Below are 23,854 nucleotides of genomic sequence, written 5' to 3'. Positions count from 1 at the left end.
AGATCTTTTTCCAGACTTGGGAAACTCATTTCACTTTCCAGTGCTTCCCTGAATTAGCTTCACATTATGACAAGCTAGTAGCTGGGCTTCTGATTAGAAAGGGACACAGGTACTTCTCTACCAGCCTCTGAGTTAAGGTCATTTCTCCAGCCTTAGCTTTGCTAATTCCCCACCAGCAACTTTTTCTGAAGCTTCAGATGGGTCCAGTCTCCACCAGGACGAGATATCTGGGAAGCCATCCTGAAACTTCTAGGCTTCCAGAAACAGCCTCAGCTGTTTGTCAGTAGTGATAAGGAGGCCCGAGATCCCTGCATCTCAGATCAGTCCCTGATAATCTGAGAAAAGGCAGAGGGGAGTAGTAACTTCACTCACCATATGTCACTTAGAATTTCATTCTTATTTTAACATGCCGGTTTTGATGCACAGTAGATAAGCCTGAAAGTAAATACGTGAAACTGCTAACAGAAGGAATATGGATAATTGATGTTAAGGCAATGAGATAATGAGTATTTTTTTTTCTAAAATTTTGATAACATGGTTTAGTATCCTTTTTTAAGAAAAAAATAGTTATCATTTTAAAAAGGCATATTTTTTCTCTTGATAAGCAGAAGTAGCTAAAGAGGACACATGGGCAGATAAAACTACATAGGCCAGATTCCCAAATTCTATATTTATTTTCCTACAAATTCTTCTGCAGTGGATTAGAGAGGAGCTGGGAGTACACAGCAAAGGCTAGCTTTACTCACAAGGTCACAAGATTTCAGGTATAAAGGAAAGTGGTTCACAGGAATAACCTAGGAAGTGGGAATAAAGCAGCAATCAAAACTATCCTCAGCTCTACAAATGCACAAGTGACCCCCACACCAACAGCCCAACCATTCCCTGCTGTAGCTGCCATCATAGTAGTTGGTTGGCCTCTGGGGCTTGCTCGGCTCCATTTGGCAATAGTGTTCTTGCTCTTTGAGAAGAGACACTCAAAATCTTCCTCTTTTGCTCCTGCTCTCATTTTCTCAGCAGAAATAAAGACAAAGTTATTTTTTAATATGTTTACTAGAAAGTGGAAGCAAAAATATAAAATCATGGAAATGAAGTGTATTATGGAGAACATACTGTTTTTAATGTAACTCAAATCTACCATTGATCTGCTTTCCGGGGACCCAGATTACAATTTTTTTTTCTAAGCCTAGACTGCTGTGGATGCTGAGTGAACCCCTCAGAGCCCCCAGCCTGTGTATCTGCTCTGTGTCTGGCATGTCTAAGAAGCATCCTCTCTCTATAGCTGCCCTGCTGGGTTCAGGCAACTTTCAGCTGCTTTTCCCACACCTTCTGGTTTCTTGGGGAAGGAAGGTGCTTCTCTATTAGCCCCAGAATTCATCTACTGGATTTAGGCTTTCCTTTTCGTGTCTTACAGATAACATCCTTTGCCTTTTCCGCACATCTGTGAGACCAACAGATTGTCCAATCATATGAAGCATTTCACTAGGTAAATGTCAAGTCTCAGTGTCCCCTACTTAGATGGCAACCTTTACATGCATACTTTCCAGAGCCTCTTAATTTCAATCATTCTGATTCATTGTCCTAATAAGTATACACCTACTTGTCCAACAATGTGTCCCCATTTTGTTTAATGCAATCACCATGCCTATGTTTTTGACAAATATCCTACCCTATTTTCAAAGAAGAACCAAAGGCCACAGACAAAAAGCCATTTTGGGGGAGGCTATCTCATGTTTGCTCCCCCATAAGGCAAGCAGAGGATTAGACCCTTACCATCCTTCAACGTTTCAAGCCCCTAACCTCTGCCTCTTCCCCTGGACTTGCCCTTCTTAATTTCTGTTCTTCACTGACAGAACACTCTGACTGAACACTCATTTGTTGGGCAGAGATAATTGACACACTCTGAGCCCAATGAATGTTCAAGCATGCCCTGCCTCAGGTTACCCACTGCCCTCTCTGCCCCAAGCACCCTTTAGGCCACCTCCTGGGGGAGTGATCTTGTGCAATTCTAGTCATTTCATTTTTTCAAGATCAAAGTACCTCAACCTATAGTAACAATAACACACATACATTAAGACGAGGGTGGGGCTGGGCGCGGTGGCTAATGCTTGTAACCTCAGCACTTTGGGAGGCCGAGGCGGGCGGATCATGAGGTCAGGAGATGGAGACCATCCTGGCCAACATGGTGAAACCCCCATCTCTACTAAAAATAACAAAAATTAGCTGGTGTGGTGGCGCGCACCTGTAGTCCCAGCTACTCAGGAGGCTAAGGCAGGAGAATAGCTTGAACCCAGGAGGCGGAGGTTGCAGTGAGCCGAGATTGCACCACACTGCACTCCAGCCTGGCGACAGAGCAAGACTCTGTCTCCAAAAAAAAAAAAAAAAAAAAAAAAAAAAAGGTGGAGGGTTGATCAATCACACATGCTCTTATGGGAAAACAGGCAGCTCTCTCCCTGGTAAGAAAAATATGGGTCTCCACCCCACCCCACCACACACACACACGAAAATCTCACGATGCCCCAGAATGCAGTTTCTTTCCTTCATGACGTGTTGTGAAGCACGTCAGCTGCTCCTTGTTGCTGTGCGGATCACCCAACATCAGGTCACCGAGAGAGACGGCAGCTCTTGCTCACACAGCTGATAGGATTAGGAGCTGGTGCTTTGTCAGCCCTGATTGAGCCCAAGAAAGCCCCCAGCATACACAGGTGAGATGTGAGGAAGAGTGAATGTGAGGGACCGTGATGTGTCTGGGTTGTTTGGTGCAGGCGTTTTCTTTTCGGCAGTGCATTTGTATTGTCTTCTCTGTGAAGTTTGCAGTCTAGGGGATTCCTATTAATAAAAATCTATGCTTTTTCAGTTATCTGGTCGTAGAGATTGGCCACATGTACCTCGCAGGATTTTTGTGAGGCTCAAATAAAATTATATATGTGAAAGAGTTCTGAAAATATAAAGTTTTGTGCATAAGAAAGGTAGGAATCATTTAATTACAAATTTTACATAAACAATCAAATAACTTATCCCGGATTTGAGGGAATAATTATATAAAGACATTACCTTCCTTCCCAGTCTACAATACCCTATCTCTCCTGTGCTTTGCCAGGAGATATATATCTATATATATAGATAGATATATAGATATACAGATATACAGATATATCTATTGATACATATAAATAATATATATATTATTTATAATCTTTCAAGGTTAAATCCTAAAGCAACTGATATTTTCTAAAAGCCAGAAATACATTAATTTTTAAAGAAGCCAAAAGGTGATAAAACAAGACCATAAAATAAGTCTTGATATAAAAAATGAAAATGATGCATAAGAGTATTTTAAAGCAGGGGAAAGAAGACCATATTATGCTGTATTAGATTATATCTCTTTGATGGTATAATCCAAATGTTACAAGATATTTCTTCTAATGACATGAGAAACACTGAATGAAATTAAGGCAGCATGGATATTATCATCAGTAAAACTTGCCTTTTAGAACAGTGGAAAAACAGGCTTGGGTTCCAAAAGTACAGAGCTAAGAGGCATCTGAACACTAAATCATCAGCCTTTCCCTCTGCTAGGTTGCTATGGCGACAGCAAGGCTACCGCACAGCCTCTCAGTGCCTGCACTTCTGCAGTAAAAGCTGTCACTGAACACATGTTGGATTTTTTAGGCACACACCCAATCATCAGATACAAATACATTGTGGAGGCAGCTTTATCTGAATCATTTTCAAAACAAGTTGTATCTATGTTTTTTATCTTGCACTGATGGGCCCCTTATGGGGTTATAGAATTCACTCATTCAGGCATTAATTCATTTGACAGTTATGTATTGAGTGTCCACTGTATAACAGGAATTGTACTAGGCACTGCCTACAAGCTTCGGTGAAAACAAACAAGTAAATGAAGAATTCTGAGGAGATCATAACAGCTCTCTTGGGCGTAAAAATAAATGTCCTGGAATCATCAGGGGAGATTTCCTGGAAGAAGCTGTCTAAAATGGAACTTAATGTAACTTTAAGAGTTGAGGAGGATAGGCAGATGTACTGCAAGAAACGTTCTAAACAGAGGCAGGTGCAGCAGTCTCAAGGAAAAAGAGAATACAAAACCTCCACCTCCAAGAACTGAAAGTGCTACAGTTTGAGCAGTATCCATTTGTATGTAGGGGAAGAGTGGCAGGGACAAAAGGGGTGGGTTAGGCAGGGGAGGGAGTATCTATAAAAGAGAGGAGTGGTAAGAAATGAGATCGGAGAGGTAAACAAGGTGGCCAGATCATGAAAGCCTTGTGTGCCACATTAAGGAGTTTCAGTATTACCTAGAGGACAATCAGGAAATCATTAATGAGTTTTCATGGAGAAGCATGACTTGATTTAGCTTTTCATAAAGGCTTGTGGAAAAAGGGAAACACTGATTGAAGAGAAAGGAATAAGAGGCAAGGGTGAAAGCAAGAGACCTTGAGTTAGACCACTATTGCAATAATCTAGGGTGACTGTGGTTTATACTCTACATGAAGATAATGGAGACAAATAGTGGACAGAAGTAATCAGATTCAAGACGGTTATTACTTGGGTGGCATGGAGATCACATGGTGGTTTATGCTATGTGTGGGTCAGGTGAGTGACAGAAAAAAGTCCACAATGACACTGAGGTTCTGACTTGGCTAACTCAGTGGAGGGTGTTTCTGCTATTAGGTCCCCATGTCAATTCTCAATTCTAAGTTGGGAACTCAGAAGCATCCATTAACTTTAAAAGTTTGTTCTTATCTCACAGTATATAATCCCAGGCTCAGAATTTTAGGAACAATCGGTTGTATGAATCATCCTGGACCATCACTTTCCTGAGGTCCATATTTGAAACAGCTGTAGGTATAGAAAGTACGAATTAATCACCTCTTCTTCCCAAATAAAGAATCCTAAAATTACCAACCTCACTTCTTGCGAGAGCTAAGTAGATTGAAAAGGCATGAAGATTTATGGAGGAAGCTCTCTTTTGGAGTTATAGGAAGAAGGAAAATTGATTCCACTAATCCTCTGGCTTCAGGCTCTCTCTAGACTCACAACATACATTCTTAGGCTTGAGAGTTGAGGACTCAGAGAAATGCTGTTTGGAGGATGGACCAAAGGGGACAATGACCCTCCGTTTTTGAGGAGCACAGTCCTCCCATGTGGGACGCTGGTGCATAAGGATCAGAGGGTTCACCTGTCACACTGCTGCTTGGAATATTCTCCAATTCTGAATAAAGGGTATATAAGTCATTATACATGGTGAATTCCATCACCAGATAAGATTTAAGGGTAGCAATTATAATAAATCAAGGCCCTTGGCCCAGCTAATGTACCGTATTCTAAGTCCGCCGTTGGACAGATTTTCGAGCTTTCTTAAACAAATTTGTGTGCATCACAAATGCTTTTTCTGCCTGTCATGTAAAAGGCATCAACAAATATTGACTGGATCACCTGGACCTGACTTAGCTGCCCTTTGGAAAGTTCTGTTCAATCAGCTGGATAGAGCTGTTTGTTTTCCTCATCTAATCCTCACAGCTATCCTAGAGGTAGGTATCACTATTATTATCCCTCAATTTAACAAGGGTAAATTTGAAATTCAGAAGGGTCAAGAACCGTAGGCGTAGACCACGCATGCAAAGGCATCCGCATGTAATTCGAGCACTTTGAGAGGCCTAGACGGGAGGATCCCTTGATCCCAGGAGTTAGAGGTTGCAGTGAGCCCTGATCGCGCCACTGTACTACAGCCTGGGCCACAGAACGACATGCCATTTCAACAACAACGGAAAACAAACAAACAAACAAAAAAACAACAACAACGAAACAACAACAAAAACTTTAGGCATAAAGGCACTCAGGCTGAAGGGACCTATTGGAGTGCTGGCTTGAACTCGTTTTTCTGAGTTCAATTGCAGTGCTCTTCCCTTAGCAGTGTGCTGGAGCTCCTTCCTGGAGCCGGGCAGTTGCAGGGCAGCGCTGGGGAAAAGGCTGTTCTCTGGCTACATAGCAGCCTGGCTTCCCCAAGCCGGAGGGAGCTGCGCTGACCTCTGAAGGCCTTTCTGATGATTCCCTTCCAAGTAGAATCCGTCGCAGCCTTTGAGATACCAGAACCCAGAGGCTGTGTCAGTCCTGCCGCACTGACTTGGCTGGGGTCCGGTATGAGAGGGATCTCCGCCGCTCTCGGGCGAGGCAGTTGTGGGGAGCTGTAGACTGACTTAAGACCTGGAGGCCAAGGAGGGGTCGCCAGGGGAAAACTTTCTCCATTTTGTCTCTCTGTGATGTCGCAGCTTTTCTCAGTCACTCCATCCAATGCCACCCCTTTCAAACCTGAGATCAAGTGCCAAAAAAAAAAAAAGGGTGGGGGCACCCCTTGGCTGGAGATGCCGCTAGCCGCAGCCTGCCCACACCGGGGCGAGCTCCTTGGAGAGGGAGGGACACGGGCTCTGGCTGGGGGGGCGGGGAGTGCCGTGGCGAAATCCGGCGGGTGGGGCGCGCCCAGGCGCGGTCGAGTTGCCCTGAAGGCCGCAGGTGAGGGAGGGCGTGGGAGGCGCCCCAGGAGCGGCCTCTAGCGACTGCGGCACCACGTGTCCGGCCGGGGCGGGGCCGGGCGCGCCCTCGGAGCCCAGCGCAATCGGCGGCAGTGGCGGCGGCGGCGCGTTGGAGCCTCACCAACAGCCGCCGCCCGCAGCCCGCGCCGGCTCAGCGCAGTCTCCTCGCTCCGTGCTCGCAGGTGCCTCCTCCTGGACGGCGGCAGCGGCGGCGCCAGGAGCCGGCGGGCAGCGGCGCGATGGGGCCCCTCCGCGAGAGCAAGGTAAGGAGCGCGGGGCAGTGCGGGCGCTGGAGGGCGGGGAAGGCAGTCACTGCGGGGCGAGAAGCGGGCGGGATGAGAGCTGGAGGGGTGACGTTTATAGTCTGTGGAAAGGTGGAAGAGGTGGTGGTGGGGTCCGGAGAAGGCAGGAGGCATTGCTTAGGAGTTGAGATCCAGGAGATGGGGAGGTGGTACTGGAAGAATAGATTTTGGAGAATGACATGACTGGAGGGTTAATCCCACCTCCTGAAACTGGGACTGTGGGGTGTAGCTTTCAGTTGATGTCCTGTGTGTGTGATGTGAATGAAAGGAATTTGATGCATTCGAGACTGGGAAATGAGGACTCGCGCGTGTCAGTGACCCTGCCTTAGCTCAGGGTCTGCGGTGTGCCCGGCGGAGTGGCTGGCGCGTGGTACCTGCAGGGCGGCAGATGTGCAGGGCGAATCCGAGGCTGGGTGCGGCTGGCGGCCCCCGGGTAGAGTGGATGCCTGAGGGCCCTCCGAAGTTCCCCATTGCTGAGGTTTACCCTTCAATTTATGCCATGTGCCGGCCTCCCAGAGGTGTTTATTTTGGCCGTGACCCTTCCTGGTAAGCTGGTGGAAGGAACAGTAGGTCATGTTTCGAAAAGGTGTTTGTTACCTAAGCCAAAGAGTCCCTTTCAGTGGCAGAGGTTGGAGGAAGCAGTGGAATTTTTGCAAAACGCTCCTCCTAGGAATCCATTTTAATAAGGTAGGGTGGTGGTGACCCTGCAAAGCACTGGATTTGAATTTTGTTCTACTTCTGGCATGGTGTGCAGAATTGCCTAAGCATCTCTACCCCATTTAGCCTGTTTCCTTATCTGAAAATAGGGACATTCATTGGTGTCCTCTCTGTGTACAGTCTGGTGGGTAAAGATCAAATGAGAAAATGGTTGGAAAAGCACTTTATAAGTTGGGAAACATTGTGAAAATATTACTGTTATTCATTTTTAAAACCAAGACATGGCAGGGTACTTCATGCTGCGTTTTTAAGGAGAGAGAAAAATCTCTTCTTATGGATGTCCTGTAAGGAAAACAAAAATTAAAGATGATGTAAAAGGTGGAGCCATCTTCCCGAGTATCGGATTCGTGTTTGCTTTTCTGTTGGCAACAAGCCCTGTGTACCAGGATATTAACGAATAATTAAGATCCTGCCCAGAAGAGGAGGGATTTTAAAGATAATTGTGTGTGAGCTATCAGGAAATAACTGTTCCAGGTATATAGGGTTCAACTTTGTGAGGAGACAAGAAAACAGAAGTCAGATTGTCACAGCTAATTTAGGGAAAGCAAAATGGAAGCCTGAAGGCTATCAAGTAAGTCAGAGTGTGGTGTTAATAAAGAGCCTTTGGGGGGCAGAAGCTTGAATGTGATAGAAGTCAGGGTGGGAAGGTGAGTCAGGACCGGCATAGGGAAGTAGGATGGCCTTCTAGCTAGTGAGTGGAGGTGTGTATATGTGTGGTGTGTGTGTGTGTGTATGTGCCACACAGACATGTGCTATTCAGTAGATTAGAAAGGTTAGCTCAGTGGAAGAGTTTTGAAGCTCATTTCAGCAACTGAGATAAGAAGGACTACTCTGTGAAGACTCAATACTCAGAAATGTGATTTCTTAGAAATTGATCCTTGAAGGAACCGACAGGAGTTAAGAGAGGGAAACGCGTTTCTTTTTGTTTTCTTTTTTGATGTCCAAATTTGAGAAGGAGCACAGAGTGCAGCATCATGACAAGGAGATTTCTCGAAGCCGAATTCCCCGGTTGATTCTTCGGCCCCATATGCCCCAACAACAGCACAAAGTGTCCCCAGCCTCTGAGTCTCCTTTCTCTGAGGAAGAGAGCAGAGAGTTCAACCCCAGCAGCTCTGGGCGCTCAGCGAGGACCGTTAGCAGCAACAGCTTCTGCTCAGGTACAGTACCCTGGGGAGGCCACCAGAGGCGTGAAGCGTGTGCACTGCAGGTGCGTTGTGAATGGGCCCATACTGGGTACCTTATAGCCTAGAACTACACTTCTACTATTAGGATGAATTGTAGAAGGCGGTACATTTCTGGCTGTTGTGACCTACAAACACAGCAGTTTCGTATAGTTCAGTTTATTGGAATCTCACACCTGAATTTTCATATGTTATTCTAGCTTATAATTTCGAATGTAAAATCTAACTTCTTGTTTCTATGACTTTTTTCCTTTGTTTTATTATACTTTAAGTTCTGGGATACACGTGCAGAATGTGCAGGTTTGTTACATAAGTATACACATGCCATGGTGGTTTGCTGCACCCATCAACCCATCATTTACATTAGGTATTTCTCCTAACGCTATCCCTCTCCTAGCCCCCCACCCCCTGACAGGCCCTGGTATGTGATGTTCCCCTCCCTGCGTCCATGTGTTCAACTTCCACTTATGAGTGAGAACATGTGGTATTTGGTTTTCTGTTCCTGTGTTTAGTTTGCTGAGAATGATGGTTTCCAGCTTCATCCATGTCCCTGCAAAGGACATGAACTCATCATTTTTTTATGGCTGCATAGTATTCCATGGTGTATATGTGCCACATTTTCTTTATCCAGTCTATCATTGATGGGCATTTGGGTTGGTTCCAAGTCTTTGCTATTGTGAACAGTGCTGCAATAAACATATGCATCCGTGTGCCTTTATAGTGGAATGATTTATAATTCTTTGGATATATACCCAGTAATGGGATTGCTGGGTCAAATGGTATTTCTGGTTCTAGATCCTTGAGGAATCACCACACTGTCTTCCACAATGGTTGAACTAATTTACACTCCCACCAACAGTGTAAAAACGTTCCTATTTCTCCATATCCTCTCCAGCATCTGTCCTTTCCTGACCTTTTAATGACTGCCATTCTATGACTGTTTTTAAAAATGCATTCCTTTGTTAAATCTAGAAAAAATATTGGATTGAATTTTATACTAGCAACCTCTAGAAGGCTGTGTACCTCTAATTATAAAATTCCCCAAAGATAAAGCAATTCCTAATAAATGAGGTCAAGATCAAGGAGAGTTATAGCCCAAGGCTGGCCTGGCCTTATAGTTTTGTAGGGAAGAGCCCAGGCTTTGTGATCTGTCAAGCCTGAAGGGCTAGAATCCCTGGCCCTTTCACCACTTACATACTGTGTGACCTTCAGCAAGTTGCTTAACCTCCTTAAGCCTCAGTTGTTACATCCATAAAATGAGATTATAATACTTGCCTTGTAGAGTGGCTATGAAGTTGAATGAGACCAGTACCTAAATGTTCACCTAGCATGGTACCTGGCTTACAGAAGTGCTTAATAAATGATGGTTCTTAATACAATGAACTGTGGATGTCAGTTTGGGCACGTGATTAAGAAAGTTTCCTTAAAGTTGTGAGCATGTTTGGTAAGGGCACAAATCTCTTGATAGTTCCTGAAGGTGCCACCATTATCACTTGACAGAGCTTTTAATTCCCATTGAAGCACATGACTTAGAAGGACTTACATGCCTTGAGAAGTATTAGGAATTTGGGTAAAATTTAAAGGAGTGACTGTCTTATGACTAGTGAAGAATGTTTCACAGTGGATAATGTTTTAGAACTTATTTAGGGAACATGGAAATTGAAGATTAACACATGTATGAGAAGAAACACGTGAATCAAGATGCTCTAATTAATGCTCTAATTTAGCAGGACCTAACATTCCACTGCATTTAGGGCTCACAGCTACATTTTTCAAGGATTTTATAAATGCAGCTTTGGATTTATTACATACCTCCACAAAGTTATTCTGTCCTCTGCATAAGTTGTATGTTGGAAATTCTGCACTGCCTACTTTTTTTTTCTTCTAACTCAAATCGTCTGCTTGATTCTGAAAAAAAAAAAAAAAACCCTATCAAAATATTATGTTTTAAAACTTATTTCTATTTGAATCACATGAATCTAGTTTAAGATGGAAACCTACCGCTGCTTTGCTTACTATTCCCCCAAGAAGAAAACAAAAGGATAACTGAGAAGCTATCACAGTTAGTATTCCTAGAATCTAGAGTCATATTTGCAGAATGTAATGCTGTTTACTTTAACTCTGTTTTGGAGTCCAGAGCTCACTCTGGTGAGTGTGGATGAACTCTGGGCACATCATTTCAAACTGACAGAGTTTTGTGTACATAACTCAGTTCCACATTTATTCCTGGTATTCTCTCCCTGTAATCAATTCCTCTGTGAGGGATTTCAGGGTGAGTAGTGTTATCAGAAAATAAGAAAAAGTTGTTCAAAACAACAACAAAAAAAGGAAAACCCCAAATATATTTTAGAAAATACAAAGGCAAACCAATATGATTATTGATTTTGGTTATGAATCATTCTTCCCTGGACCCCCTTCCTGAATCATCCTCCTTCCTAAGAGACCTGTCTCTGGCTAAGGCTATAATGCTGTACATGAAAATCGAAAGTAGATATTGATCTTTTTGCCATTAACTAGATGAAAATTGAGTGGCAGAAGCATATAATTATGGGTGTCTCTGAACAGCCTTTCAATCTTGAGCCTTGCACTCTGCCTGCAGATAGGATTTCCTCCATTCCTGGGCCTCTCCCTCATCTCTCTTCATCTTCCTGTGTTGTCAATTCCCCAAGGTTTGAGTCTAATGCCTTTCTCTTCCTTTCCTACAGAACTCTGATAAACCCCACAAAGGCTTTTGAGTGTTGTGTAGGCTAAAATTGACAGCAGCAAGGCCTTTGGGGGCATGTTAATGATGCTTTAGGAGGCCGGTTGGTGGGTGGAAAATAAATGGGTTTGGTACTATGGGGAGTGTTAATGCTGCAGGCAGTGAGATAGAGAATGTAAGACATGTCCAACCAGCAGGGGGAAATCGCTCGTTTTAATCCAGCCACTCCAACACTGAGGCCAGAATGTGTGTTCGTTGTTTAATCACGGCAGTTAAGTCAGAGAACAAGGTGCATACAAATATTAAAAAATACCATCTTTTACTAGAACAAAGCTAAAATAATTCAGAGGGATCTATTGTCATCATAGCTTCACAACCTTCCAGTAATCCTCCTGTATTAGCTTATCTTCTTTATAAATCATCACATTCACTCATGTAAAAGGGGCCACGCCTAGTTAAGGGAATTCTTACAATCTGGTAATGAAATTACAGAGGAACGTGTCACCTCAAACACAATGAAATTTAATTTGAAAATTACATTTTCAGAACTGCAAACTGGAGACTCTTTCCTCAAATCTATATCAAAAGCATTAATTATGAAGAGCGTCATATGTTCTAAAATTTTTATTTTTTTAAAAAAAGATAATGTAATGAGCTTCATAAACATTTATTTAATACAAAGAATTATCCTTTATTTTGTGAATCTGGCTTTTCTATCATTTGTAATGAAACAAAAATTCATGATAGTTGATGGTAGCTGTACTTCGGCAAAATAAATGTCAATTCAATGTTGATGTTTTCTCTACTCCACCCCCAAGTTTTTCTTATAATTTTACCAGCCTGTGAAATGAAAAGAATGGAACTATTTCCAAAGTGATCTGTCCGTTTTTACCCACTTTCTGTTTTCCCTCCGCACTCCACTGCCTCCCTCTTGCTTTCCCATGGGAGCTTTGGCAAGGAACATTTAATGACTTGATGTTCTATATGCTAATTTGTATGTTGTCTCTACCTCATTTCAGAGGGAAGAAGTTGAGTGTGACCTTTTGCAATTCATTTGGGGTGTGTCCCCAAAGAGCTCTTTTTTTTTGTTTGTTTTTAATCGCTTCTTCTTAGCAGAATTTCTCGAAGATCTGCATGTGTTTTGCGCATTTCATCAGCACATGAGTGTTTTTGTGCTTGGACATCATTCTAGTCTTCCAACAGTATTCCTCACAGTTTGTCCTCAGTCTTGGTCACTATGACCTTAGTTGGAGACAGTTAAGTTTATACAGTATTAGAGGCCAGGCCCTATTTTATGTGCACAGCAAGTAGAACATTGTACATTATTAATAAATATTAACTAATGCTTTATTTTAAAAATACGTGAGGAAGTACAGTTAATAGGAAGTTAATAGAGACAAAACACCTCCTTTCCTGTCCCCTTTAAAAAACAAGTTTTTTGTTTGTTTGTTTGTTTAAACCAGTGTTTTGGCATAAAGTCAACCTGTCTTTTCTCCCCCATGTTTCTTGTTTTTAAAACAAGAAGTTATAAAGCCCACATTGTTGGTTTGTGTTCTGGGTTTGGCCCATTGAATGTAGCCTCTATCCGTTTGTCTCCCCCTTTTCTGTAAGTAGTGAATTGTGTTCGTTACTGTACCATGACCCCAGCCACTATTAGAAAAGCCGATGACCTGGGTGAGTGTGTCAGGCACATACATCAGTCACCTGACATGGTTAGCAGCATGCTGGCATTCCTCTTTGCTTAGTTGAGGCAATAATTACCCCCTTAGAACTGAGAGGCAGATGGATTGCTGGCTTTTAAGCTAGTTCTCCTTGGGGTGCCTTGTAAACATGGCAGGTGGAACAAATTATGCAGATAGAAGACTAGTTGTTTTATGGGAGAACAGTAATTTATCTGAGTTATTTTCATGTTTCTAATGTGCACACACAGATACACAGGCAAGTGTGCGACTTAACACATTAAAAACGCACCAGGTCATTTTTTTAAAATGGTCAAAATCTGAGATGCTTTGCAGTCTAATCCCAAGTAAGGTGTTTGCAGAAAGTATTTTGTTATTTACAGTAGCTGGGAAGAAATCTTTCTTTGAGTGCCAGTGACCAAGAGGTAATCATTGTTGCTGTTTGTGGCACAAGCAATTAAGGCAAATTATAACCTGACTGGTGCCCTGTTGAGGCATGACAACGCCTCCAAAAATTTACCAGGCCTTGCCAAACAGAAATATTTCTCCTGTGCTTTTGTACAGTTGGGGAAACTTGGCATCTGGATAGAGTGAAGCTTTGAACATAATGATTAGAACTGAGATGAACTGCTTAAAGTGAAGTGAGCTGCAATTCCAAATTATACTACAGTTGAATGACTGCTACCCTGCTGTGAATTTTTTAAAAAAAGACCCTATCAATTTAGTATCACTTTAATGAGTATGAGACCTAGGAAATGTGTAATAAATATTTTAAATGCTTAGCAGCCTCACCACAGAAGCATGTACATAATGAAATAGATTTATAAATTAAAGGCATATAGGCACTATTTCTTTGAGAATGTGGTAACTGCAATTTGCCAAGAGCAAAATTTTTGCCATTTAATCAACAATTCTTAGCAGTAGGAATGGTGAAAGGTAAACATGATGGAATTGGACTATGTCTGAAAGCAAATTAAAGTACTTAACCTGAAAATCTTTCAGGTTCTAAAACACCTGTCTTTATGGGAATGTTTTCCAATTTTGGAGTATGGTGTTTGCCTACTTTTGAATCCTCAGTAAAACTTGTTTGAAATTCAGGTACAATGGCCTTACCCCAAAACTATTGTCTTGAAATGAAAGGGCTCAGGAATCTGCATTTTACAGGCTTTCCTGATAACTCTTGTGCACACTGAAGGCTGAACCTCACTTCTTTGTGGTCTGTGTGTATTTGAGGATTTGGTATGAGGAGTATGAGGGGTATGCCCAAAGTAGCAACACAAGATGAATAAGGATCAAAGATGGTAGAAATGGTGGCCAGCCAGGCTGTTTAAACCAATGACCATGGGGCAAGGTGGATGTGGAAGGATGCCTCCGCAGTCCCCGGAAATTATAGCTTCTGACTCTATATTTACTGGTCCCATGTCATTAGTCTTAGCCATAATATTATTTATGTCTACATAATAGGTTTAACTTGTGTTCGGACAGTAGCAAAGTAAGGAGGAGGAGAAAGAATTTCCTTTTTTATTTTCCTATTTATCCTCTTTCTGAATTTACTATATCTATACTTTTTACTATTTTGCATATTCTTTTGTGATATTGGGATGATTTGGGGTTACGCCAAAAGGGGATATACTGATACCAAGAGTGTACCCTGAACACCCAGTAGATACACTGAAGGAGGCAGAAAGAAAAGAAGGTGAGGCCTGGAAGTGATAGGACATTCAGCCTTTTGCAAGCCTTCACCAAAACATGTTTATTCAGTAAGCATTTTTAAATGCCTACAAAGGATCAGGAATTGTGCTTAGGCTACAAAAATGAATGATACACAGGGATTAGAAAAATCAATTGTTTTACTGCCTTAACCCTGACACTGAAATAAATGGGGTAACAAATTATCCCATCTGGATGGGATTCCCACAGTACTGCTTTTACTCACCTGTGTCCCAGTCCCTTTCATTCACACCCACCCCACGTACACTCCTACCTTGTAATTTGAGTTTGTTGTTCCATGTATTATTTGCGTTGGCTTCTCACATTTCATAAGCCCAAGGAAGAAAAGAAGTAACATTAATTAGTGTGGTGTAGTAGATAAACATGAGCCTTGGCATCAGCAAATTTGAGTTAAAAGCATGAAATGAGACAGAAAGGCAGGCAGGTCAGGTTGTGCAAGACTTCCTATGCCATGCTCAGAACTTCTTCCATGAGCTCAAGGGTCCATACAGGAACTAGGCAAGTAATGTAAACAGTGAGGCCACCTGGATAGAAGACAACAGAGAGAACTCAAGAACTGGACGTGTGTGCCATCATGAAACATATTCTGAATTTTAAAACTTCAGCTTTTAAACTCTGTGGGACAAATAGCATGTGCACATAGGTGAATATAGATCATGGGCTACCATTTTGCAATTTCTAAAGATCTTGCAGAGCCAGTGGAGGGTTTTCAGCAAGGAAGTGTTATGATCAAACTTATAATTTAGAAAGTCTTCCTATTTCTGTGTTGGACAGGGAGGGGGCAGGAGTGACCGGAGTCTGTCTGCTTTGAAGGACACTGCTGCAGTCTAAGTGAGGAACTGATAAATGACATGTGTGAGATTTGGGGCTAGAACAGATGGGTCTAGACACCAGTTGCAAATGGAAGGTGAAGGAGAAGGATTGTGTTTAAATCTCCACTGGATGAATAATATGGAATAGCAGGTTTGGGGAGAAGGGCAGGGAGTCAAGTTAATGAGTTCATTTTAGGCTTTGTTGAGTTTTAGGCAAAAGTCTGGAGCCCTAAAGAAAATTCTAAGATGGTGACCAGCAGAAGTGAAGGGTTTTGATAATATTACTAGTGGGGAGTGCACGGGGAAGAAAGTTAGAGGACTAGGAGAAGGACTGTGAGGTGTAGCAAGAGGAGGCAGGAAAAGGAAATCAAGACACCTGAGAATGAGCATTCAGGAATAAAGTACGAGACCCAGGTGTGACAATGTCTCCCCTTCCAAAGGAAAAGAGTTTCAAGAAGTAAGTAGCCAAGAGGTTCAGATATCACCGCAAGATTAAGTAAAATGTGCATTAAATAGTGCTCAAGGATCAGACCATTAGGTTGTCAGTCATCTTCAGCAGAAACAGCTGCAGCAGAAACAGTTGCAGCAAATTGATGGTGAGCAAGAGATGGGATGTATCAACCTCTCATCAACTGGGACATCAGTGAGAGGTAACAAAGTATAGACAACTTTTTTAAAGGTTTAACTGGGATGGGAAACAGATAATAGAATAAAAACAAATATTGCATTTACAGTGAAAATCAGGTGTTTATCAAGTGGCAGGTATTTGATAAAGTTTTTGGACTGAGAAGTAAAGAATAAAACAGAGAGAGAGATGAAGGGAGAGAAAGATAATAATAATAGTGGAGAAGTATTCACAAGGCCGAGGTAGACCAAAAAAGATACATAAATTCGAAGAAAAGAAATAAGACTGGATGTGACTACAAATAAGTATATTTCTAGATCAGAGTAAGAAGCTGAAGGATTAATTTCAATGTCCAGGTTAGGTGCCCCCATCTTTATGCTTTCCACATTATCTGGTTTTAAAATTTCTTGCTTGCTTGCTTGCTTTGGCCTCCCAAAGTGCTGGGATTACAGGCACGAGCCACCATGCCCAGCCTAGTTTTAAAATTTCTTATTTGGTTACCTGACTCCTCAAGACTGTAAACCCTATGAAGGCAGGAACAATATAGTCCCCTGCACTCCTAGCAGTTTCTTAGTAAGCATTTGTTGAAATTTGGTAGAAATTGTAATTATGAGAACAGCACAAGTGAATAATTCTCTCATTTATAAAATATATTGAGAGCATGGCACTATCTTAGTAGTTGGGGAAATAAAACAACTAGAAAAGTACTCAGTACTCTATTAAATAGCTTGGTTAGACGAGGAAAACATTCCTGTCCTGAGGAATTTAGCGTCTCTAAATGTCAAAAAGGGTAAGCTCCACAATAGAACCATGACTCCAGAGTTGTGGGCATCTAGAAGAGAGATCTCTTTGCTAGGAAAACCAGAAAATGCCCCACTCAAGAGCTGGCACATGAGCAAGGTTTTGAAGGTTGTGTAGGAGTTTGAGAAGCAAAGCATAAAATGGCAAAAAGATCAATGTGGGTAAAAGCAGAGTCTTAAAAGCACAGGGAATATTTAGGGAGCAGTGAGGAGTACTGTCTTCTCTAATTGTTATTTTTCAGTCACAAAAACCATCAGAAAAACGAGCAGCCTAGATTACAATCTAAAAGGTAATTATATCCAGTTGCAGTGGCTCATACCTGTAATCCCAGCACTTTGGGAAGCCGAGACTGGCAGGTCACTTGAGGCCAGGAGTTAGAGATCAGCCTGGCCAACATCGTGAAACTCCATCTCTACAAAAAATGCAAAAATTAGCTGGGTGTGGTGGCACACACCTGTAATTCCAGCTACTTAGGAGGCTGAGGCATGAGAATCACTTGAGCCCGGGAGGTGGAGGCTGCAGTGAGCCAAGATTGCACCACTGCACTCCAGCCTGGGTGACAGAGCAAGATTTTGTCTCAAAAAAAAAAAAAAAAAAAAGATAATTAGTACAGGCCACATTTTCATGTTTCCCAGGAGTCTGATTTGACACTGGTCACCACCCTCTACCCCACCCTCCAGGTGGTTTTTATTCTGAGAAAGCCCCAGCCTCTTCCCACTGACTGGAGCAGAAGGTGCCTCCTAACCTGGTGCCCTGGCCACTGCTGGATACAGTCTTTGCTCCGAAGCTTCCCTGCCAGCTGCTAGGCTCCTCTGGCTCCAGAAGGAGATCTGTTATTTCAGGTTGACTGTTCTCTCTTTTTAGGGAACCCAAACCAAGTTTTCAGATGCACAGCTGTGCTGTCGTTGAGATCACACAGCATTCACCCATCCCACTAGAAATCATATCCTTCAACTTTTCCCTGCTCAGTGTGGATTTTCTCTGGGCTCTGCCTCTTTACCAGCTGGCTCAGGCTTTATTCTTTTTGTGTGTGGGTGACCAGGCAGATAGGATCACTGTTAGAGACTGACCTAACTCTCAGAATTCTTAAGACCCTCTGGATCTTAGGCTACCCTTCTATTGATGCTGGAGTGTTTGTGAGGATTATATTTTCTTTAATGCTAATTATATTTTTATTTTTAAATTCAGAAGTAACAAAAACATATTTGTTATAAAATATACAAACACATATACCAGACCAGAGCTAATCACGTTTGTATGATGTATTTTGTTTTGCTTTTTGCCAAAGTGAAATCATGCTATATTGATCTGTGATCCTTTCTGTTCATGAAGCAAATATTTATTGAATACTTATTGTGTGCAAGGCAGTTTTCTAGTTGCTGAGCTAGAGCAATAAACACTACCGGCATGGCTCTTCCTGCCCTCAAGAAATGCATATTCCGGGCAGTACCTGTACCTGTCATTGCTTGTCAGCACAAGGAAGTCCCCCACATTCATGGTAATGACAGCATAGCGTGTCATTCTACAGAGGACCATAATTTATTCAAACATTCTTCTGTGGATGGACATTTTGTCTATGAGACTAACTTTCATAATTTAGAATTTTGTATTATGACTGTCACTGGAATTAGACTATGAGTATATTTTTTCTTTGACTCTATTTTCTTTTGTTCTTTTTTTTAAAAAAAGAAGTAAATTCCATGATATAAATGTTATCTAAAACAATTCTTTTTTTCAAAATAGAAAAAACTCAGATGTAACAATTACATAAACAGTATGATGAACATTGCTTTTTCTTTATTTTTTTCCATTTTTATCCCTTACTCTATCTTGACCATCACCATGTTCAGATTCTTATTGTGAAGAAAAATGGAAAGGAAAGGAAAAGATACTCACATTGCTACAAGACAACTCACTTTAATTCAGATGTCCTTAAAGTGGTTTGTAGTTATTTTATTATAAGTTTTTCAAGAGAATAAGAACGAGCTTCTTGGGGCTGGGCGCGGTGGCTCATGCCTGTAATCCCAGCATTTTGGGAGGCCGAGGCGGGCAGATCATCTGAGGCCAGGAGTTCGAGACCAACCTGGCCAACATGGCAAAACCCCAACTTTACTAAAATTAACCAGGCATGGTGGCGGGCGCCTGTAATTCCAGCTATTCAGGAGGCTTAGGCAGGAGAATCGCTTGAACCCTGGAGGGGGAGGTTACAGTGAGCCGAGATCACACCACTGTACTCCAGCCTGGGCGACAAGAGCGAAACTCTGTCTCAAAAAAATAAAAGAAATAGCTTCATGGGCTCTGTCTCTCTGTCTCTCTTCCTCTCCTTCCCTTCCTGTCTTTTTAGTTCTCTTTCTTCTCCCTTTCCTTTATCTTCTCCTACCAAGGAAACTTAAAAAAAAAAAAAAAAAAAACTGAGCCTTTAAAAAGGCATGGCCTAGAAACTGCAAATAAACCCATAATGCTAAGGAGAGGGAAGGTCAGAAAGATTTGTAACATGCCTATTTTGGAAAGATCATAACCATATGAAAGAAAAAATAAGATAAAGTTCTCCCGAAAGATAAATTCACCACCCCCGTGCCAGGGCTCACCTTTCTTCTGTCAGTGATAGAGTCACCCTCTGTTTCCCAATTTCAACACCAACTCCTCCCTCACCAAAACCTCTAGGTAGATTCATTACTCATTCTACATTAAATATTTGGACCAAATATTTTCTCCTCCAAATTCCTTTTTCAGGGGCTGCTAGTGCAAATCAAACAACTTGATGCTTGGTAGAAACCAAGTATTCGGCCCGTGTTCCAGAGAGAGAGCACGGAGTCTTCTGCAGAAATGGAGCTTACCTCACCTGGCCCTGCATCCTCCTTTACTGCCCAGGGCTTCACCAGAGTGACTTTTATGGGAGCACTCGAAGCTCCAAAATAGCTCAGAAATCCCAGGAATGTTTATCCGTGAAGTGATTATTTTGTCTCCAAGAAACAAGGAAGGCACTCAGTAAATAATTACTCCACTCTCTACTTTGCTTTTGTAGATGTAAGTTACATGTCTTAGTGTGAGGTGTTCATTTCAGTCACTCTGACAAGCTAATTTCCATTAGCACATACGCACTCGCCATCTATAAAGAAAAAAGAGCTCCCTTCCTTCTTTACAACTACCTTCATTTGCAAAAGACTCCCCATTTCTTTGCAACTGCCATCCTGTTTCTCTGCTCCTCTTCATGGCAAAACCTCTCCAAAATCCTGGCTCCATAATGTGTCCTGGCAAGCATGTGAGTGACCATGTTGGCAAATCTAATATTCTCCCTGTCTGCCCTCATTTTCCTTGACCTGTCAGCAGCATTCAACATAATTGAACAAGCCCCCCTCCTAGGAAAGATTTTCCTCCGTGGCTTCTGTGAACCGCCCCGCTGAGCGTTCCTCCTGCCTTTCAAGTCACCTTGTTGGCCTCTTCTCCTGTCCTCCCCAAGGGCTTATCCAGGCCTGTGTCTTTCAATGTCTCACCTGTAGGGTGACGATGCTCCAGACATCCCCGCTGGGCCCCAGGCTCACTTATCCAAGTGCCTACTTGCTATCTCCAAGGTCATGTTTAATTTGTGTCTCAAATGTAACATAGCAAAACCAGAATTCTTGATTTCACCCGCTACACACTCATAAACCCATTTTTCTCCAGTTCAGAAATGACTGCCATATACCCACTTGTTTAAGAAAAAAACCTAGAAGACATTATTGATCCTTTCCTATTTTTCATTACTATAAATAAATGCTTTCAGTTATTTTTCCAAATTTATCTCAAATACATGTACTTTTCTTAATGTTCACTACTACCACTCGAGTCGAACCACTGTTACCTCTCATTTCTACTATGGTATTGTCCTCCAAATGGGTTTATTTGCTTCTATCCTTTCATTCTTAAAGGAGCCATGCAACACAGTGGTTAACAAAGAGGCTCTGGTGTTAGCTTGTCTGGATTCATACTACAACTCTGCCACTTACTGATTACAAGCTTGGGCAGGTGGCGTAAACACTAGTGCTAGTTTTGTATGACCCCTGCCAATCAGGATGACAACAGTGCGTATCTCAGAAGGGATATTAGATTAAGTTAGTTAAGACTTGTGTTTAAGAACAGTGTTTAGAAGTGAAGTAAAGTGTTTAGAACAGTGCTTGGTAGTTAATAGGCACTCAGTAAATATTAGCTAGATATATTATCACTGATTCGGTCTGTTCTCCATTATAAGCACAGGCTAAATTTTTGTTATCTCATGTGTAGTGCACACTGCAGTTTCTGTTGCACTCCCAACAAACGTCAAGATTCCTGACCTAAAATTCTTCACTACTTGGGCTTCTGCATCCCTTTGCCCTCATCATCATTCTCTCCCCATCACCCTTCCTCTTTTTGGTTTCCATAATGCACCATATTCCTGCCTATCTCAGAGCTTTTTGTACTTATTCTCTGTATCTGGAATTCTTTTCCTTGTTTTCTCTGCCTTTTGTGTGATTATTTCCTTCTGATTTTTTTTTGGTTTAGGGTCAAATGACCTCTTCAGGAGCCTTCCATGACGATATATCTAATGAAGTAGCTTCCCACCTCCCACCTAGTCTACATAATATCATCGGGTATACTTCATTAACAGTAAATCCCAAATATCTTTTTTTTTTGAGATGGATGTCACTCTGTCACCCAGACTGGAGTGCAGTGGCACGGCCTCAGCTCACTGCAGCCTTGACCTCCTGGGTTTGAGCAATCCTCCCACTTCAGGCTCCTGCATAGCTGGGACTATAGACATGACCAGCTAACTTTTTAAAAAAAAATTTTTTTTGTAGATATGAGGATCTCTGGCTGGGTGCAGTGGCTCATGCCTATAATCCCAGGACTTTGAAAGGCTGAGGTGGAAGGATCACTTGAGCCCAGGAATTGGAGACCAGCCTGGGCAACATAGTGAGATCCTATTTACAAAAAAAAAGAAAAAGAAAAAATTAGCCAGCAGTTGTGGCACACACCTTTGATCCCAGTTACATGGAATCCTGAGTTGGGAGAATCACCTGAGCCCAGAAGGTGGGGGGCTGCACTGATCCCTGATCACTACACTCCAGCCTGGGTGACAGAGTGAGACTCTGTCTCAAAAAAAAAAAAAAAAAAAAAAAAAGAGGTGTCATTTCCCCACATTTCCCAGGCTGGTCTCAAACTCCTGGGCTCAAGCTATCCTCCCACCTTGGCCTCCCAAAAGTGCTGGGATTACAGGCATGAGCTGTCACTACCACACCTGGCCCCAAAACATCTTTTTATGTATTTTTTTAACTTATTAAATGTTTCTCCTCACCACTAGAATGTGAACTTGTTAAGAACAAGGATCTTAGTGTCTCACTCATCATTACCTCCCTAATGTCTAGAACAATACCTGACACATGTAGGAAATCAATAATTACTTGTAGAAAAAAAATAAATGGATGAATGGATGAGATTTATACACTTCAACATCAGCCACTGGTTAGCGACATATAGTATAATACTGAAGCAGATTTTAGAGCTCTGTAGATCTCTGAGTTCCCACTACAAAAAGATGCTAAAATTGGGTGAAGGAATAGAAATGCGAGGTTTGCTATTGAAAACCTAGAATTCAAAATTATCAAAATGGCACACATTGGCTACATGTGTTGAGGCAGGAATACTGGAAACAACTAGAAAGGGTTTCTTGCCTCCAGTTTCTGTGGTCTGTTTATTATGGGATGGCTTCTTTCTAACAGCTTCCTTTGTCTGTTTTTAATTTGGGCATTCCCAGAATTGCTGATGTTTCCTCTTGGAACAAACATAAGTTGAAAATTTTAGAAAACAGCTAGCTTATGGTGGTGAGTAAAACAGGCACTTTGTCAGACAAACCTTACTTTGAATCCTGAGTCAATTGTCCAGCAGCTCTGTGCCCGTGAAATTTTTAACCTCTCTGAGCCTCCATTTTCCCAACAGTAACATATTATTAAAATTATATGATAATAATTAATGTGTTTGCCACATGATAAGTACTTAATAAATGTTAGTTTTCTTGCCTTATAAATGCACTGAAAGGTTTGTGGTAAGAATTTCACCTGGTTTATATTAATCATGAGTTTAAGCTGTGACACTTTATCTGTCTCCATTAAACTATCTTCAAAAATGCCAGTATCCGGAGCAATAAGCATAATAAGAGCTATATTAGTGTCTGACACATAGTAGATATTCAATAAATATTTGTTGAGTGGATGAATAAGTAGTCAGTAAATGCTTCCACTGTTCATGAGAATCAACTAGATTTCCATATAGTTTAAAATAATGTTTCTTTAAACCAGCAATAACTTCCCCCCCAAAAAAAGTTATACAACTGAACATCGGACAGAATCAAACCATAACTGAATGTTTCAAGACATTATGGCACAAAATCATATTTTCCTCCATTAATGTTGTTTTTAAGTGTCTTCTGGAATTGTTTAGTTCAACATTTTTGAAAGCCAGTGGGCTCTGAGATCTAAATTCAAAAAGGAGCCAGCAGTTTTAGAGATGCTTTTTGGACTTTGAAGAAATATTTTATTAATAGTTGTAATTTTTAGAACTTGGTGTTTTATTCTTACCTGTAATTGGTGTAAGAAGATTATTTTTGAGACAGGGTCTTACTCAGACACCCAGGCTGGAGTGCAGTGGTGCAATCGTGGCTCACTGCAACCTCAGCTGGGACTATAGCTATGCACTATCATGCCCAACTAATTTTTGTATTTTTTGTAGAGACTAGGCTTCACCA

The 23,854-nt window shown here is 41.8% G+C and overlaps 1 protein-coding gene across 10 annotated transcripts in view; it reads left to right on the top strand.

Annotated features, from left to right (window-relative positions):
* Positions 1–23,854, top strand: part of SYBU (syntabulin) — a 116,662-nt gene that overhangs the window by 40,206 nt on the left and 52,602 nt on the right. The window contains exons 1-4 of one of the 10 annotated variants that reach the window (XM_012508646.2): positions 2,409–2,702; positions 5,429–5,549; positions 6,731–6,811; positions 8,523–8,724. In XM_012508646.2, coding sequence (XP_012364100.1) covers positions 6,788–6,811; positions 8,523–8,724 — 226 coding nt within the window. In that variant the 5' untranslated portion in view covers positions 2,409–2,702; positions 5,429–5,549; positions 6,731–6,787. Of the gene's footprint in view, positions 1–2,408; positions 2,703–5,009; positions 5,550–6,565; positions 6,812–6,832; positions 8,139–8,519; positions 8,725–23,854 lie in introns of those variants that run through there. The other 9 variants (XM_003256120.3, XM_012508637.2, XM_003256122.3 and 6 more) reach the window with 9 other exon arrangements.

Source organism: Nomascus leucogenys, chromosome 16 (genome assembly GCF_006542625.1).
Source record: "Nomascus leucogenys isolate Asia chromosome 16, Asia_NLE_v1, whole genome shotgun sequence".
NCBI lineage: Eukaryota > Metazoa > Chordata > Mammalia > Primates > Hylobatidae > Nomascus > Nomascus leucogenys.
Note: the sequence above shows the minus strand (reverse complement) of the source record. Positions and strands in the feature narration are given on the sequence as shown.